This window comes from Lepisosteus oculatus, chromosome 2 (genome assembly GCF_040954835.1).
Source record: "Lepisosteus oculatus isolate fLepOcu1 chromosome 2, fLepOcu1.hap2, whole genome shotgun sequence".
NCBI classification, from domain to species: Eukaryota; Metazoa; Chordata; class Actinopteri; order Semionotiformes; family Lepisosteidae; genus Lepisosteus; species Lepisosteus oculatus.
In genome coordinates this window covers 56,147,704-56,166,644 of record NC_090697.1, presented here as the reverse complement: position 1 = coordinate 56,166,644, position 18,941 = coordinate 56,147,704, and the positions used below count along the sequence as shown (strand labels likewise).

At 36.7% G+C, this 18,941-nt stretch overlaps 1 protein-coding gene across 12 annotated transcripts in view; it reads left to right on the top strand.

Annotated features, from left to right (window-relative positions):
• The window catches only part of supt3h (SPT3 homolog, SAGA and STAGA complex component), a 229,535-nt gene that overhangs the window by 169,862 nt on the left and 40,732 nt on the right, over positions 1 to 18,941 (top strand). For all 12 annotated transcript variants that reach the window (XR_001478287.2, XM_069179534.1, XM_069179564.1 and 9 more), the window contains 4 exons: positions 12,858 to 12,933; positions 15,277 to 15,389; positions 15,960 to 16,070; positions 18,618 to 18,806. Coding sequence is in view for 11 of the 12 variants with exons in the window: in XM_069179534.1 (XP_069035635.1) it covers positions 12,858 to 12,933; positions 15,277 to 15,389; positions 15,960 to 16,070; positions 18,618 to 18,806 (489 nt within the window). In the remaining variant the exon portion in view is untranslated. The remainder of the gene's footprint in view (positions 1 to 12,857; positions 12,934 to 15,276; positions 15,390 to 15,959; positions 16,071 to 18,617; positions 18,807 to 18,941) is intronic.

The window sequence follows — 18,941 nt, the reverse complement described above, 5'->3', positions numbered from 1 at the left end:
TTATTAAATCCACTTTTATTAACTTTTATACATAAATCCATTTATTAACCAACAATCTTTAAGTGAAAACAAATTGTTTATTTTTAGGAAAAATAAATAAAACTTTCAATGTCTTGGTTGCATAAGTGTGCAAACCCTTTATAAAGGCAGTTGCAGCTGAGTTCAGATTTATTTAATTTAAAGATTTCAATAAGGGTGTGTATCCACTGTACTTTTTAGCTATGGTACATGACAGGAGTAAAAATCTGGATGCACAGAGACTTTGAGCTTCCTGAGGTCCCCAGTAAGGTATAACACATGCATTGGCCAAGGATGCCAGACAGGGTAGATGTAATTTGACACCAGAATTGAAAAACAGGATTGCATTTCCAGAAAGGATGTAGGTGATTGTCAGGTACTTATTCACTGCAGTGTTGACATATTTCAGTGTCGACAACACCCATAACAAAAAGCTTCCTTTGAGTGAAATGTATACAGTATAAAACCTTATATTGAATGAGCTGTATTTTTGAGTTAATCGAGCATTTCAATCTGTTAAAACAAATTGAAGTCCAGAATTCTAAGGACGCGCCTAAGATAAAATTAAAGTGTTTCCCTTATTTGCAATTTAACCCTTTACACCTAAAGACTAATATATATATATTCAAATATTGCATTTGGGGAATATTTAATTATTCCTGTTTTTTAGGTTACTGTATGTTTGTAAAAACTGCTAGAAAAACCTTACTAGAATGAAAAATTGTCTTCACATAGCTAATAGATTGATATTTGCATTGGATGCTACTTCAGAGCTACCTGCCAGTTTTTCTGTACTATTGCTGGTGTAGAAAAGGGATGAACCCGATAGTCAGTGTAATGCCAACAGAGACTTGTAGGCCTTATAAATGTGCTTTACAAAGTCGAAATCTCCACAATTCATGATCCACAATACACTTAATAACACATAATACTAAATAGTTGCATCTACTGTTAACACTATTAGGTTTTAATTAGGGTGAAGGTTTTAATTATGCTTTAGATTAGTACTGCAGTTTGAGTCTGGGTCAGCTGTAGGACTGAAGCTGAGTTTCTGGGTGTGATTAAGTGTCAGGATTTACTCAAGTAGCTTAGACTGGTAGCCTTTCTCAATTGTATTAGATGGAACTTTGGTCTTGATGCACTTCACAAATTAGAGCTATTAAAAACAGGCAACTTAAAAGATCTGAAAAAGTAAGTCATAAACCTTATAACAGGCTTTACGACATGCATTAAAGTGTGACGAGTGAATTTACAGCATGCTGTAATTTTCCTTAGGAATCAAAGTGGTCCAAGACTCAGGAAATGTTTCATTACAGGTGCTAGCCTAGGAGTTAACACCAATGGTAATAAATTCAGACAGGGTTTTGAAGAGAAGGCTGAATTAATTCTAGCTCACAGTCTGTACAAGATTCCATAACCTCTAGTGGACCTGAGAGAAGGGTGATCTCTGAAAAAGGAGAACAGAATGAAGGTCAAACTCTATTTTGCCAACTACAAAATATGTCCATAATACTTCCATGTTACTATGTAATTGTAGTGTAGATGTCATTAAAAACTGAGTTAATGTTCTCTTTCAAGAAAGTGTATTTTTTGTGTTTGTAGTAATTTGACATCTGCTGCACTTAGGGTTACTTAGGGTTAGGGTTAAACTTAATCTAAAAAACTATTTGCTTTTCAAAACCAGTCAAGCAAACAAGTTCAGGATATTTATGGTTATACAAGAAAATAAACAAAAAGCATGTGTTGGCTTATTTATAAGAGTCCCTGAAGTCTAATCCTTACAAGATTCTACACCTTAAATTCACTATTTCACTATACAAAGGAATAAATGGCAATAAGTAAGCCGTTCTCCAAAAAAGTAACATAATTCCTCCTGATTTAAACCACGATCTCTGAAACGAAGGAAATTTACTAATCAGTCTTACGCCTAGAAATTGTAACAATAGAAATAGATTGAAATTGTAGCATATTTGAGGAATCTGATTAGTTTGTTCATTCACTCACTTGTTTGCTCTTTCCCACCTGGAAAACTAAATAGAAAAAAACTAGAAGGTTCACTACAGGCATCATTAGTGCCTATACAGATGCAAGCAATCAGAACACATGGTATTTCAGCTTAATATGTTACCTGTATCACGGCACGTTCCATTATGTAATTCACCAAAGACAATCGATGGTTGGTCCTTGTGGTGTATTAGATGTTAGTGAAATGATTGCTTCATTTAATCTGTTTCTCTACTGTGCATATTAAATCTGCTTAATATGGAATTATATAACTAAAGGGAAATTTTGGTATCTAAAAATAAAAAACAGAAATAAAACATAATATATACCTAATGTAATGCAAATTTTAACAACAAGTAATCAGAAAACAATTTAACGTTTACTTTTAATTATGAAAAATTTCACACATACTGTACTATAGTGGCTTTAAAGCCATTTGATCTCATATGTAATATATACCTAATGTACTGTACATACAGTAGATGGTAGTGGTAGCTAAATATAAAAAACACAACAAGTACACAACAGTATCCCACCTTCTTGATAAATGTTTTATGCATCAAAGTCTTTAACTTGGTAACTTACAGTGGTTATTTTGGAAAAGTTTTGATGTGTTTGTTCTAACTATATACAGTAAGGTTTATATGTTTCATAAAAAGCTATAATGTTTTATTAGTTTCTTAGAATACGTAATAAGAACTCCTTACTTGCTGTAATTATTGAACAAATGTTTTAAATACTGATTAAATACTACTAGATAAGGAATATTAATATTGAATCATGTAAATAAAGAAATTTTAGCAGCTAAAATATCACTTGTGTATATTTCGGAAACATTTTGCCATTCATTTTTAACTACTTTTATTGTCCTTATAGTGATAATGGACAATGATACGCTCATAGACTGTAAGGTAGTTTATACGTTTAGACTGTAACCTGCAACTCAGAAGGTGAGCAGTAAAAATCCCACACAGACCATTGCTTTGTTTGTTTTTTACATACCAGGATATATAAAAAAATGTTTATTATTGTACCTTTTTGTGAACACGATGTGCCTCTTTCAGGTTTACATCTGCATTGAGAAAATGTATATTTTGGCTTAATGCAAATTTCAGCAACAAGTACTTAGGAAATAATTAACTTTAAATTTTGATTCTAAAAAATATATTTCACCCAAACTGTACTGTAGTAGCTTTAAAATGTTACGGTATCATACTGTATATACAGTATATTTATAAGGTCACACTGCAGTTCATTGACGTATACACTACTCTTTGGTATATCTGTGGATATGACTTTATGTGATTCTTGTGTGTGTACCAGAAAGAGAAAAGGACCTAGCAGGTGTTTTGTTTTGATTGTACTATGAATAAGTCCTTGAGGCATACCGTTTTGAAATTATACAATATAATAATAAACTATTTTTATATATCCAACTGAGTAATTTTGTTTTTGTAAAATATCCTTATTTTCTTTTTTTATTAATTTGATAACCAACATATTGTAATACACAGTTTAAAATTAATAAAAGTCTAAACAGTACACAAGGATTGTCTCAAGGGGCTCAGCATTGACCGGGATTCAAAACCAGGCTTTTTCTGGAGACAGCCCAAATGCTTCCACATCATACATTAAGCATTCACTGCTCCTTCTGGTTTTACAAAGTAGTGCAGTCCCACAACAATAAGTTTAATGTCAGTGTGCTGCAGTGTCTTGAGGTGTGCATGGCACAATTTGCTGCATTATCCGGCTTGCATTCTGAATGGTTGGATCTTTATATGGGTACTCAATAAGGAGAAGTAAAGAAGTAACTCCTTAATTAACATAGCTAGCAGTGTAAGTACTGCAGTGTGCAGTAAAAAGACAAAAACAATTGTGTTACATGATTTGAATAAGGAAGAGTACCCCCTAATGCATGTATTCATTCCCTTATATTTAATATTTTTATTAATGTTATTAATTTATTAAGTGATGTTCCTGTTTAAAATGTACAGTTTGATCAATCAATTAAACTTTAGCATTTGGCCTGCAGTCTCCAATTTTCAAGTATGTATTCTGAGAGTATAGTATGTCTTTGTCTTTTTCACTGTTGCATGTTTTTCAGTGATATTCATTTACTACATTCATGATAATAAACAAGCTAAATCAACTGTGGGATATTGTGATTTTCTGCTGTTTATAATTTAAGGCTTTTGACTTATTTAATGCACCAACAGTCTTGTGCTGTTCATTTGATTCTCGTTTTTTAGTCTTCTATGAGTGTTGGAGAGTGCACACTACTTTTGTACAAAAGTGCCTAAGGATTTTGTACTCTCTTGTTAAAGTGATGAGTTCTGCATTAAGACTGGGTCTTCCTCTAAACCAGTGATTTACATGTGACTTCTGATTTTTGTGTCAACTGATCTTGTAATTTTCAAGTCTAACTGATCTTTTAATTAGAGTAGTTTTCTGTACCTAATATAAAATGGTTTTAGAAAAACTACTTCTACAATACATGCATAGTTGCCATGAATTTTTGCAAACAGAATTCTGTTTACTCCACTTGTGCAATACATTTTTTCATTCCTATAGGCTGTTAATTCATCCATCCATTTTCTAACCACTTATCCAATACATTATCCCAGGATTGTGGGGAAGCTGTAGACTATCCTGGCAAGCAGTGGGCATAAGGCAGGATATAGCCTGGACAGGACACTGTCAATCACAGGGCAGACACACCTTAGACAAACACGCATTCACACCAGGTCCAATTTTCCCATAGGCCAGTTAGCATATTAGTATTTCTTTGGATTGTGGGAAGATTCTGGAATACCTGGCAAAAACCCACTTGAACACGAGGAGAACCTACAGACTCCACACAGATAGCACATCAGGTCTTGAATTGAACCCAGGGCCCCAGTGCTGCAAGGCAGTAATGCTATCCACTGTGCTTTACTGAATTAGGCATCCACTGTACAAATTATTCATACTTCGAACTACGAATGCTCATAATAAGAAAGTTCTCATTTCAGCATGTTGTATTGTTGCTTCCAACCTATAATTCTAATAGGATGATGTTGGTTATGAAGATAATCCCTGAAAATGTTAGTTTTATGTTAGTAGCCACATTACATAACAGATAAGTTGCAAAAACAGAAATTGCTTCATCATGTGATTTAGAGGGTGGAATTTAGGATGAAACTACTCTAGGTATTCAGGACCTGAGTTTAACGCCTCTTCCAAAGAACTGTATATTCTACAGAAGGTGTCCTTGGTCATGATACTGGGGCATTAATTTGGAAATTCTGGTCCAGCCTTATAGTATTAACCTGGTTTTCTTTGAGATCTTCCATCTTCCAACTTCATCTCTCACAAACAGGAACATCAAAATGACTGCTGCAGTTTGAGTGTTTTCCCTTGATTTTCTGAGGGTGTACAGTATATTTTGTATAGTATCTCCTTAGAGTCTGAAGGGTCTTCATAGTCATGCTAAAATTTACATTTTCTCTGACATTTCTTCGCTGCATTTCTATAATCCTGAAACCATTTCAAGAGAAAAGGTAGAGTAATTGAATGATAGCATTACCACAAGAGTAAAATTCAGAAACTGAAATCCAGCAAATGGTTATTTGCATTTATTTCAATTCAATTCAATTCAACTTTATTGTCATTAAACTTACACAGGTGCATAGTATAATGAAAAGTGTTTCTCATTAGTCACTCAGGTGCAGTATATAAAAAGGCCAGAAGATAAGGCAATAGACAGTTACACAATAGCAATAACAGTAACATGTAATAAAATAACATAAAAAACATGTTATCAAGTAATCAAAACTGTGCAAAATTCTGCAAACAGAGAAAATATAACAGGACAGAAACAGTGCAAGGTAATTCTTGGAACAGTGCAAAAAATAGTATGGTTAAAAGTAGTATGGTTAATTAATAAATATTAAATATGATTATGCCTGTTACAGTTTTACTGGGCTATCGAAGGGACAGTACAATTTCGGCTTACATGTGTGTGTGGTGGTGTAGGAGTACAGTCGTTGTGGGTACAGGAGGACGTTAGGAAAGATCATAATAAGGTGGAAGGGAGTGGGGGCGTCACCATCTTGACAGCTCTGGGGAAGAAGCTATTTTGGAGTCTAGTTGTGTGCGAAGGGAGTAACTGGAACCTTCTGCCAGATGGTAGGGGAATAAACAAGTTATGACTGGGGTGAGTGGGGTCAGACATAATTTTGGTGGCTTTTTTCAGACTCCTGGTGTTGTATATTTCCTGGATGGATGGTAACTTGTATATTAGGTGGTACACTTGTCGCATCCTTGTAAATTGCTTCAGTGAGCAATCTGCAAGAGCCATTTATTTAAAGTCGGCTGTACATCTTTTTATCAAAACAGCTTCCCTCAGTGAGGATAACTAAAGGGAACTAAAGAGGGAACTAAAGCAGGAGTTAAGAGAGAGCAAGGACACCTACAGGAGGGAGGTAGAGGACAAGCTGCAAAGGAATAGGATGAGGGATGTATGGAGCAGCATGAGAGAGATCACTGGCTTCAAACAGGCTGAGGGTGCAACAGAGGGGAACCTGGAGATGGCCAACGAGTTGAACCAGTTCTTTAACAGGTTTGATTCAAGGCCCTCTGTGGCTCAACACCCATTCCCCCCACAGCCAAATGCTCCCTAAGCCTTCACAGCTCCAACTGCCCAACCCTCCACCCCCCCACAATCATGGCCACGTACAGCTACAACCCCCAACAGCTACTCACCCCCCCACAGCTGCCACTCTCCAACACCTCCACCATTAACACCTGCAGCACTGACAGCGCTATGAGCACCACCCCCTAGGCCAGGCTGACCATCACGGCTGACCAGGTGAAGAGGGAGCTGAAGAGGCTGCACCAGGGTAAGGCCACAGGACCAGATAATGTCTGTCCCAGAGTTCTGAGGGCTTGTGCTGATCAGCTGAGCGGAGTGCTCCAGCCACTGTTCAACCTGAGCCTGCGCTTGGAGAGCGTCCCTGTGCTCTGGAAGACATCATGCCTAGTCCTGGTACCAAAGAAAGGTCGCCCCTCTGTCCTCAATGACTACAGACCAGTTGCGCTGACTTCTCACGTCATGAAGACACTGGAGAGGCTGGTCTTGTCCCCTGGTCAGTTCATTGCTGGACACCCTACAGTTCGCCTACCAGCCAAGTGTTGGTGTGGAGGATGCAATCATCTACATGCTGCAAAGGGCCTACTCACACCTGGACAAGGCTGCCAACACTGTGAGGATTATGTTTTTCGACTTCTCCAGTGCCTTCAATACTATACAGCCCTTACTTCTAAGGAGAAGATGCAAGTCGGTGCCTCCATGATCTCATGGATCACTAACTATCTGACAGGCAGACCACAGTCTGTGAGATTTCAGAACTGTGTGTCTGAACAGGTAGTAAGTAACACAGGGGCTCTTCAGGGGACATTTCTCTTCACCCTCTATACTTCAGACTTTAAATACAACTCAAAAGTCGTGCCACCTGCAGACGTTCTCAGATGACTCTGCAATTGTGGGATGTATCAAGGGTGGGCGGGAGGAGGAGTACAGAGGACTGGTCAGCAGCTTTGTCGAGTGGTGTGGGGTGAACCACCTGCAATTGAATATTTCAAAGACAAAGGAACTGGTGATAGATTTCACAAGGAAAAGGGTCAAACCTACTCCTGTCTACATCCATGGGAGTGGGATGGAGATAGTGGACTCATACAAGTACCTGGGAGTGCACATCGACGATAGACTTGAATGGTCTAAGAACATCAAGGCCATCTACAAAAAGAGTCAGAGCCGACTTTACTTCTTGAGGAGTCTCAGGTCCTTCAATGTATGTAGTAAGATGCTACATACTGTATGTTCTATCAGTCTGTTGTGGTGAGCGCTATTTTCTACGCGGTGGTATGCTGAGGCTCTAGGATTAGAGCAGTGGATTCTAACAGGCTGGACAAGCTCATCAGAAGAGCAACCTCTGTCATTGGTTCTGGCCTGGACCCCCTGGAGGTAGTGGCTGAGAAGAGAATGGTGTCAAAACTAGAGGCCATCATGGACAACGTCTCCCATGCCCTCTATCACATGCTTGTAGAAATGAAGAGCACGTTCAGCAATAGGCTGATCCATCCACGGTGCGACAGGGAGCACTACAGGAGGTTATTCTTGCCTTCTCCCATAAGACTGTATAACGCATCCACTTTGCGCCTGGGCAGAGGCAACATTGACAGTGACCTGTTTCTGGACTGAACAGTAAACTGCTACATCTGTTCTTTTTCTTTATCCCGTTTACAATATATGGCAGGGACTTGTGCAATACATTTATATTTATATTATGCAATACAACTTTTGTGTACTGTTCTGTTCTGGTTTGTTCTTTGTGCGTTCTGGACTGTGAGTAACTCTTCTTAGTGCACTTCTCACTGTACTGATTGTATTGTATGTATTGTATTATTATTGTATCATTCATTACACTGTTGCTGTGTTGTCTGTGTTAAGCTGCTGTTGCACTGCAATTAGTCTCACGGGATCAATAAAGTATCTATCTATAATTTGGAAAACAAGCAATTGTTAATGTATTTTGTGCTGATTTTTAAACTTGCACAACCTTTTGAGAGTTAAAAAGGTAAAAAGAAAACTAAGAACATTGGACAACTAAAGTACTGTATAAAACTACTTTTAAGTAATAAACACAATATTCACTGATGAAGCTAGTGTGCAATTGTTGTTCAGAACAGCTTCATTAGTAGAGAAACAAATCAAGAAAAGTAGAAATTAAATATCAGTCAGAAAATTAAAGTGTTTTCAGAAAAGAGTATAGGTTGTTGGTAAAATAAAAAAAAAACATGGATATACAGTACCTGACAGGGGACCTGGTGAAATGCTACTGTTTACAACCTTACAAGAGTGCATTTTATTAGAAATACATCTGAAAGACTATAAATGAGAGGAGTTAATTTGGTCCATTAAGCTCATTTAGTCCTGTTGCGCTATTAGAACTATGAGGACTTGCAAACCCAGGGCCCATCATTCACTCATCCATCATACACCAGTCACGTGTATGCCTCTCCAGCTTTTGCCTTTGCCAAGTTGTCAGACAGTTTTGTTGATTACTCTGTGAATGCAAATAAAACAGCCAATTTAAAATAGACCTCCTGGTCAGTTCAGACCAGGTTTTTACCTCCTTGGTTCACTTAGTTTGACTATCTATTACAGGAACTCCTATGGATGGTGGACTTCAAAACTTCTTAAAATGAAACCTGCCAGATTACTAAAAGGAGTGAAGGATTACATTTACAACATTTATTTTCAGTGTACTTTGAAAGTGTAAATAAATATAAACACGGTAAATCATGCAATCGTGTAATAAGTTTTATTATTGTACTATTGTATTCATTACAGCTTTTCATATATCGTTTAAAAACAGTTTTAAACTAGTGCTCAAACTCACACACAAAGTTATGGCATCCTAACTATTTTGTTCCACCGGTTTCAAAATGAGAAGTTAGTAAGATATATATTCCTTGGATAGGCTAAATTGTCTTTAAGCAGATCTGTTTCAGTTTTTAGACTTTTCTGTTTAAATGTTTATTTTTCTCTACTTGTTTAAGTAAAAATGTACATTTTAGTCACTGTCTGTAGTTTAACATAAATAGCACAAATGATGAAAGCAAAGAAGTGAATTACAAAAGAAGAATTTGATTCATTAAAAAGAAAGCTGTTTGGAAATGAATCTTTTAGAGCAAGCAACCTGTTCTCGTAACTTTCTCCTAACTGAGCAGTGAGAGGCTTTTTGTGCAGTTCAGTGTTTCAGTGTTTGTTTTTGTAATTGGCAAAGTAATTAGCAGGTGACTAATATAAGATATGATACGATAAGGTACAGTATGATTCCTTTGGCCAAAAGGGAGGTGGAGATCATTCATGATTCTCTGATTTCTTCATTTCTGGAGAGGAAACGTCAGGTTGACACCCTCCCTTATGAACAGATCTTCCAGGCTATCCCAAATTCCAGTTTGGCCTTAGACACTCACTGTAGATCTCTGTACAGTTTCTCTGTTTACACCAGCAACACCTAACCTGACTGTAGGGTTTTAGAACGCATATATATATATAAAATCTTGGTCTGGTATTAATACAGCTCATTATGGATGAGAAAAATTCTCATTTGTCATTCAGATGTTTATGTGACAATCATTATCACAACAATGCCAAATAATATATACATGAATGGCCAAAATGAAGCATTGTACTACAAAATACCGATCTATCAGGATTAGTGTATCAAAATGTAATAAGCATTACAGTAAATAAATTAGTGGAAAATTATTTCTACATTAAGGAAAACCATTTATCAAAAAGTATAGAACAATGTAAAATGTCTAAATATTTTACCCCATAGTGTATATGAGCACATGAGCAACATTAATAATGCATTGATATATAGATTACATACTGTAGGACTTCTCAAAATAAAAAATAAACTTCAACATACAGGGTTGTATCTACTTCTTACCTCACCCCATCCTATTTCTCATTAGTTGTGAATTTGCCAGTTTCTGATCCAGACGTTCTTAAAGAATCCTAAGGAATTAGCTTCATTTCAGTCATCTGTTCCTTTTGTAAAGAACCATATCCAAATTTCAAGTCCTGAATGCACTAAAAGTAGTTAATTGTGTTGAATTTGTCCATGTCTTTCATGACTGTACTTATATGTTTGAATCTGCTGGTGTCCAGGATCCATTTATCAAAATTATAGCTCACCATCACAAAGGATACATTAGTAAGATTGTCTTAGAAACCTGTTGAAAAGATTTTCAGCTCTCAGTGAATACTGAATAGACTCCTCAAAACATTAAAGGTTTTCTTAATGATCAGGGCACTGTGGGAGTAGACACAACGTAATGTTGGCAGTGGTGAACAGTTGCTTTTCAACTTCGAATAGCGGTACTTGCTAGCATGCAAAAATGCAGTCGAGTGTGCTAAGAAAAATAAGTCAATCTTGCTTTGCCATCAAAAGGTTTTGTTGATTCATTTTTACTGCCTTTCTGATGACTCAGCTATTTTATAACATGAGCCCTATTATTTTTCTGTAATTGTAAAAAGCCTAGGTACTCAAATGCCACAGAAAAGTATTATTTGTCATGTGAAGAAGTCATTAATAACACTAAGGCCTGGGGTGGTTTGAGTACAATGCATGCTTATTATCTAATAAATTGAACACATTTACTGTAAATGTTTTTTATACAAAGTGCCAAAGGACTAAGCAAAAAGCCTTTAAGGAGTGAAACAAATGTTTAGGAAGCTTTGATATGGATAATGGTATTCCCGCAGCATGCACCTGATTAAAGCGGAGATGGTCTAAACGATAACACAGGGCTGGTGCTGCCTGTAAACAGTAGGAACATTCCTTTCATTGGCCCAGGTGCATGGAAAAGCTGTGCAGAGTAATCAGTGTGGATTGCCTTTCAGCAATGTGTCAGCCTGATGTTACTCACACAGACACATGCACACACACACAAAGAGCAAAGTTCAGTCCAGGTTAAATAGTACATCTTAAAAGAACAAAAAAAAACATGGCATGCCTGCTTTTTTTGTTCTAAAACTGATTTTATACACTGCAATTCAAATAGGGGGATCACTTCAAGGCAGAGCTTCCATAAAGCCAGTAGACAAATAAGCAGGAAATTATAAAATCAGAATGTGTATTTCAAAAAATGTATGGATAGGTTGCACTCTAGATAATCTAGATTTTTTTGGTCATGTCAAAAAGATGTATTATGTTTGGACTGAACTGCAAACTATAACATTCTACTAGAGGAGAATACAACTTATTTTCCTTTGATTAAGATGTGTTTTACCATCAAAAACCATGTTTCACCATTTAAACACATTGGCATTCTCCAAAAAATATTTCACATCACACTTACTGTTGTACCTCAAACTGACCCCTGAATGTCATCTCATTGATTGGAACTCCTGACTCCAAATATACCTTTTAATGGAGGTTATTATCCTTGGGTTCACCTACTTTTTCCAACATAGACTGTGAATGCTTAAACAATGTGTTCAATATAGACTTGGTAAAGTGCAATTGCTTGTGTCTGTTATGATTTAGATGAAGAGCAGATCAGACTTTAGGAGCAATTAATGCAGAAATACAGAAAATTCACAAACTTTTTCTCACAACTGTAGGAAAGGAATGTATGTTACAATATGTCTGTAATTTTTTACCTATTAAAAGGTGTGCTAATCCCCCAGTAAAGAAAAACATTATTGTACATTTTTTACAAATATTAAATAATGAGAGTCAGGACAATATTTTGGTTTTCTGAAAGATAATAATGATGAACGATGTATTTTTATAATATTTTTGATTTAGTCTATATTATATTTATATTAAAATGGTCTGCATAATTTCAAGAAAACACAATGTTCAATTATGTGTACCACTTATTTGATGTTGTGGTTGGAATAAAATATTTTCTCATATCATAATGCTGCTGATGTATTATTTTGCATATTTGGTGTATATACTGTAGCAAACAATCAATCAATTTTGACAGATGGTTTTGACTTATACATTTACAAGCACAGCTTGTTAACTTAAAGTCAACAGTGACTAGAAAGACAGAGTTATGAGAAGACTGTCTTTGAGATAACATAAAAACCAAGAAAGCTGAGGAGAAGAAATGTCACTTGAACAATAAGAGCAGTGGGCACTCTTAAAGCAAAGTTTGCTAGTTTGTTCAGTATTATAATGTGTTGTAGACATTGTAGTTCTGCATTTGTAAACAACTGTAATTTAGGTAGATTTTGTAATGATTTTAACTTTTGTTTTCTTTAGAGGGCTGATAAACAGACTAGAATGATGGACCCTGCTCAGTACAGTGAATTCTGTGAAAGTCGACAGCTGAGCTTTTGTAAGTATTATACAAGTGTCTCACAAAGCTACACTTTAACATAAACATATACAATGTCCCATAAAATTTGATGAAGCAGAAGTAATGCCTTAGTTTAAATTAAATATTGACACTGAAAAGGAAGCCAGGGTTGTTAGATTTTTTAGGTTTTGGGTGATCCACTTAAATATTGAAAAAGCTTTTTAAAGTAAGAAACTTTAATTTAGCAAACTGTTGAAAAAATGCCCCTTTTGCATTAAAGCTCCGAGAGCAGCTACTGTATGTCACTCCTCATGTCTTCAGACTCCCAGCAGGAAGGGGCATGTATTTTGACTTAGTGGGTTTGATACTTGCCTGGGCTGTGCAGATAGGTTGCTGCTCTCTCACCATCAGCCTCAGACATCCTGGTGTGTTATTCCCCAGGATCCTGATGTCTTTACCCTTACTAACAGCTCCAGAGGTGTCCTCTGTTTTGCAATGTGGTCCTAATCACTTTAGTTTCTTTTATTAAATACTTTTCTACGACATAGGGAACGTTTTCTATTAAGATATGTATGCAAACAATAACAATATAAAAAATAGGTATGTATACTGTTTCCTATTCAGTTTGCAGTCGTGTGAATTTATAGCAAAATAGTATTTTAAAGCACTGTGCCTGATGTTCAGTAGAAAAATAAAAATGCTTTCGCTGAAATTTAGTGGTTCTGGATTTGACTCTAGAAGACCAAAAAGCTAAATTGTACAGTAATTTGTTAATTAGAAAGCTGTTCTTTTTAATGATGTTTATTGGACAAAAGGGTCAATTTTATCCATATAAAAATCTAAGAAGGAAGTGATTTGGTCCATGTAGCCTGTTTGGTAGTGTAACAGACAGTATGTATATATACCTTGCTGTAATTTAACATTTAAAAAATACTTTAGCTTTTAGAAGGTGTCAGTATTTTAATTTGTGTTTACTTGTAATAATAAATATCATTTATCACCTTAAAATATAATTGTTTTTAATTTTAATTGGTCATTCATGTTTGAAAATTGCAGGGATAAAGGCTGGATGTTGAAGCTGTATTGTTTCATGTAATCTGAAAACCACTATAGATCTGCTAATATTTTGGCCCATTTGTCAGCTTTGTAAGAAAACCACATGGATTTAGGGTCTAAATTTAGGTCTGAAAGGCAAGTCTTTCTCAAAGGCTCTTGTCACAGAAGTCTCTGCGCTCCTGCTGTGGGATCTTTTCAGAAAACACCAAGAATGGGCAGCGCACTGCATTCCTGCACTAATAACATGCTGACAGAATTAAAGCCTTACCAACACACAAACCTACTTACTGGAAGTGTTTGCAGCCCGTGACAATAACAGCCTGTAAATCAACAAGCTTGATCTTGCGATCGGACTCTACTCCAGATGCCGATGAGTGGTGACTAAGATTCAAGGCCAAAGGTTAGAGATTGAAGAGGCTATTAAAAACGTTACTAGTGAGTACATGACAACTGAACAAAAGGATAACCGAGTCACCCAACATGCACAGGATCAAAATACTGGAGTTATTGTTTCAAGGGTCTGATGAATTGACTATTGCGCAAAGTAATCACATGATTAGTTTATAAATAGCTCATCTTTGTCAGACATTGAGTTGATGAATCCAGATATATTTGGAATACACGTGTTTAAGAATACTTGTTTTAATTATTTTATTAAGCCTTAATGTGACATTGAGGGTAATAAATCACAACAGGCAATGTCTCAGTTTTTAACATCTGTATTCTTTTTTTTTGTTATCTCTGATGTCTCCAAACAATTGACGACCATTCAGGACTCTCTTTGGTGTTCATCGTGGGGGATGTGGTGTTTTTATTGACATAATTTGTATAATTTGGAAACTGTAATATACAGCATAGGTTTTTTCTCTGCTGTTCACTGGGTTCACAGTTTCTTAATAAACTTTTTTTATGTAACAGGACAGGAGTTTGCACATTTTACACAGCTAAAATGCACATTTTCACTGAGACCTATTATACACTGTAGGAAAAACAAACATTTATCATAATCATCCTAACACTCCCATATACACGGACACAAAAACTCAATTTCTGCTGTCCAATATTCTTGTGTTACATCACTCCCCCAGTTCTCAGTAAGAATCTTGAATTCTTAATCTCTTACTGTACATCTTACCAGATACCCAAACTGTCTCCTTAAGATTATTTTCTGCATTAAAAATTATAAAAACTTTGCATTGAATATTAGTACTTTTTTAGTCTATACAAAATATTTTGGAGCTCTGCACTGTCACTCTCTTTACCACTATAGTTTCACTTGTATTTGTAGTTTTACATTCAAAATGCTGTGTTTGTTGTCTTTTTCAGCCAAAAAGGCATCTAAGTTTCGGGAATGGTTGGACTGCAGCAGTATGGAAGTGAAGCCTAATGCAGTAGCCATGGAAATACTTTCTTACTTGGCATATGAGACTGTAGCTCAGGTATGCTATCGTCTGAAAGAGCCTCAAGCTGGTGTGAATATTATGCAGTGGGGTTTGTATGCTTGTAGTGTACAATTATTTTAGGTTGTGAAGGCTTGATACCCCTGCAAGAGACATACTGTCCAGTAAGTAACAGAAGATGAAATCATTTCCTGGAAGCAATTGTTCACATTTGCATAACTTCTGCCTGTTTTCCCCACTTTCTGCACCCCATAATATTGTGTAGCTCAGTACAAATTTATTTCAGCAAGCTAGACTTAAAAAGATACCTTGAGGATTTTCCAAATGAAATGTTACTTCAATTATATACAGTACATACTGTATGGTATGTTTAGCCTAATTGTATTTCTCTGCAGTAACAAATTTAAAGGTTTATACACAACAGACATATTTATAGAATTCTAAAGTGTGTAATAATAGTATCACTCTACACAAATTATAAATCTTTGTAACTTTAAGATAAATGTAATGTTTAACAGTAGGTATACATTAAGTTAATCAGACATTTGTATCTTCAATATAAAGTCACTGTAACATTTTGTAATTATTTATTTTTGTCCATGTTTTTAGTTAGTGGACCTTGCTCTTTTGGTAAAACAAGACATGACACCGAAAGCTGGAGATCCCTTTAGCCATGCAATATCAGCAACTTTCATTCAATATCACAGTTCAACAGCTGAGGTAATATCTTAAGTTCTGTTATTTTGTAATTTAGTATGAATTATTGTGATTTTAACAGTAGGCAGCAAATGGAGAATCAAGGGTCTGTGCTTGTAGTTACCAAGAAAGGCTTTCTACCAAAACTCTCCAAGTCTCCAAGTTCATGCTAATCCTATCTTAAACTACCCCCTACTATTACGTACCGAACCTTTGCCAACTGAGGCTGCCAAATTGTGAGGTGGTTTTGTGCTGTGGGAGTTTACTCCTTGAGAGGGGGTTTCACTAAAACCAGAAGCTCACTGCACTTTTCACAGATTCAAGCTGAGTCAAGGCAGGGGCTTTCCTGTGTCTCCTCCAGTAAAAGCATCCATCTGAAGAGATGATGCGATCTGTGGCCTGGACAGCACAGGTCCTGATCCGGAAGCTGTGTCAGTTACTGGCCACAGTGTACAGACCCTGGTAATGAGACACAATCACCCAAGTGCTGCCAAGCCTGTATACTGCACAAGCACCGGTGATTCTCCATCTGTGTACTCTGCACAGGCCTTGCGATTAACTTGTGCTGGTTTAAAATACTTGTATGAGCTTAATTGAATTAAATTTTAAAAACCATGTCAGTGCAAAAAAAATTATAAGGCTAATAAACCTAAAGATGGTTCTGTGATGGCATGTGCAGTGTTTCAACATTTTTCCTAAATGTCTGTCATTTTTCTTTGTTTTTTATCTTTGAATTGTTTAAACAATAGTTATCTATCTGTTGAAAGGTCATTCATTAAGTAAGTGTCATTTTCTCTTGAAACTGGTTTTATGATTCAGTCAGGGGACCAGATGTCATTGTCTAAACTAACAGCCAGGGTTGTCTTGTAGCAGTTTTTCGGAATGTCACTGTTGATCTGACAACAGGATTAAGAGTCCCAGTTCACTGACCCCTTCTGCTGTCATCACTTGGAGTGTAGATCTATGTAGCTTTGTTGTTTGCATGGTGATTTTTTTTATGAAGGAAAAGTAAGTGGCTTGGCAGTAAACCTCACTTGAAGCTATGTCTTTTTATATACAACAATTCAGTGGGAAATCTGGTTAAATAGCCTACGGCAATTATAAAGTGTCTTTTAAAGCAAGGAAGGAGTTGGAATCCAGTACTTCTGATAAAGAATGAGAGGTGGAAAAAAGAAAATTTAGAGTTATAAATTTTGCTGTTAACCTCCTGTGTTCATATTCCAATAGCAAGCTACGTAATATGGACCACTACAAAAAAAACAGGTTTACTGTGTCACACGGAAACTGAACAAAAGGCCCCATAATTCTGCTTTAGAGATGATATTGTCCGTCTTCGTAATTAACTCTTTTTGGAAAATTGATGACTGCATCCTAATCTAGAACATCATGTTCTTTTAAGATCTGTCATTTTTTATTCTTTACAGTTAGTTCCACTCTTTTGGTTTATAGTATTCTGAGCAATTTTACGTTTCAAGATTTAAGATTCTACCCTATGTGAAGAAGTTGTAACCTAAAATGTGAGCAGTACGGTTGATCTTCCTTAATTGCATGAAGATGGACTACGGTTCCTTTGCCTGTCAAAAGAGTTGTAGAATTAAATTTGTTTTCATTGACTCATGAGAGCTTCATCTAGTCAGACTTTTTTGTCCATAGTTCATTAATTCTGCAGCCAGGTAACTATAATGTAAAATCCAGCTTTTATGTGATATGACATGGATTTAGCTAGTATTGGCTCGCCATTTGTAGACTTGATTGTGGTCACCACTCTGAAACCATGCATACTGTGGGAAAGCCAGCCTCAGTATTTCTTTTCTTCTGGTTTTACATGAGAAAAATTAAGCAATGTATTTCACAGAACCTGTTATAGGAGACAAGTGTTTATATTTACATTGCAGTGCAATAGTGCAGTCACATTTCACATTGAATTGCATGTGAATACTGCAAAACTGGGCAACTAACAGGGAAAATAATTATTTGTTGTTTTTCTTGAGCCAGCAGCCATTTCACTCTGCAACTCATAACTAGCAACCCACTGAAGCTAAGCAGGTGTGAGCCTGGTCAGTACCTTGATGTGAGACCTCCTGGGAAAAACTAAGGTTGCTGCTGGAAGAGGTGTTAATGGAGCCAGCAGGGGTTGCTCACCTTGCCCCAGTATAGTGACGGGGACACTGTACCGTAAACAGGCGCAGTCCTTCAGATTAGACGTAAAACCGAGGTCCTGACTCTCTGTGGTCATTCAAAATCCCAGGGTGTTTCTCAAAAAGAGTAGGAGTGTTACCCCGGTGTCCTGGCCAAATTTCCCATTGGCCCTTACCAATCATGGCCTCCTAATAATCCGAATCTATGAATTGGCTTCATTACTCTGCTCTTCTCCACTGATAGCTGATGTGTGGTGAGTGTTCTGGTGCACTATTGCTGCCGTCGCATCATCCAGGTGGATGCTGCACATTGGTGGTGGTGGAGGGGAGTCCCCATTACCTGTAAAGCGCTTTGAGTGGAGTTTCCAGAAAAGCACTTTATAAGTGTAAGCAATTATTATTATTATTATTATTGTAAATCCTGCTTTTGTAGGTATACCTGCAAGGGCAGTCTGCAGCGGTCAAGAGCAATCCTGATTCTCCAGAGAACACCCCTCCTTCTACACCCACTCCACCAGTGACCAGCTCTCAGCATTCAGGCAAGACCCACTCAGGATCCTTGGGGAATGGAGGCATGAGTCAGGACACCAGCAGCAAGGTGAAACAAAGGAAAAGAAAAAAGGTTAGTAGAAAAATAACACTTGTTTCTTGCTAGGATAGGCTCCGGCTCCATCACAACCATGAATTGGAAGAGGCGCTAAAAAAGAGGATAGTTGGAAAATCATCTACCATTATAGGAAATGTGTTATTTTTCTTT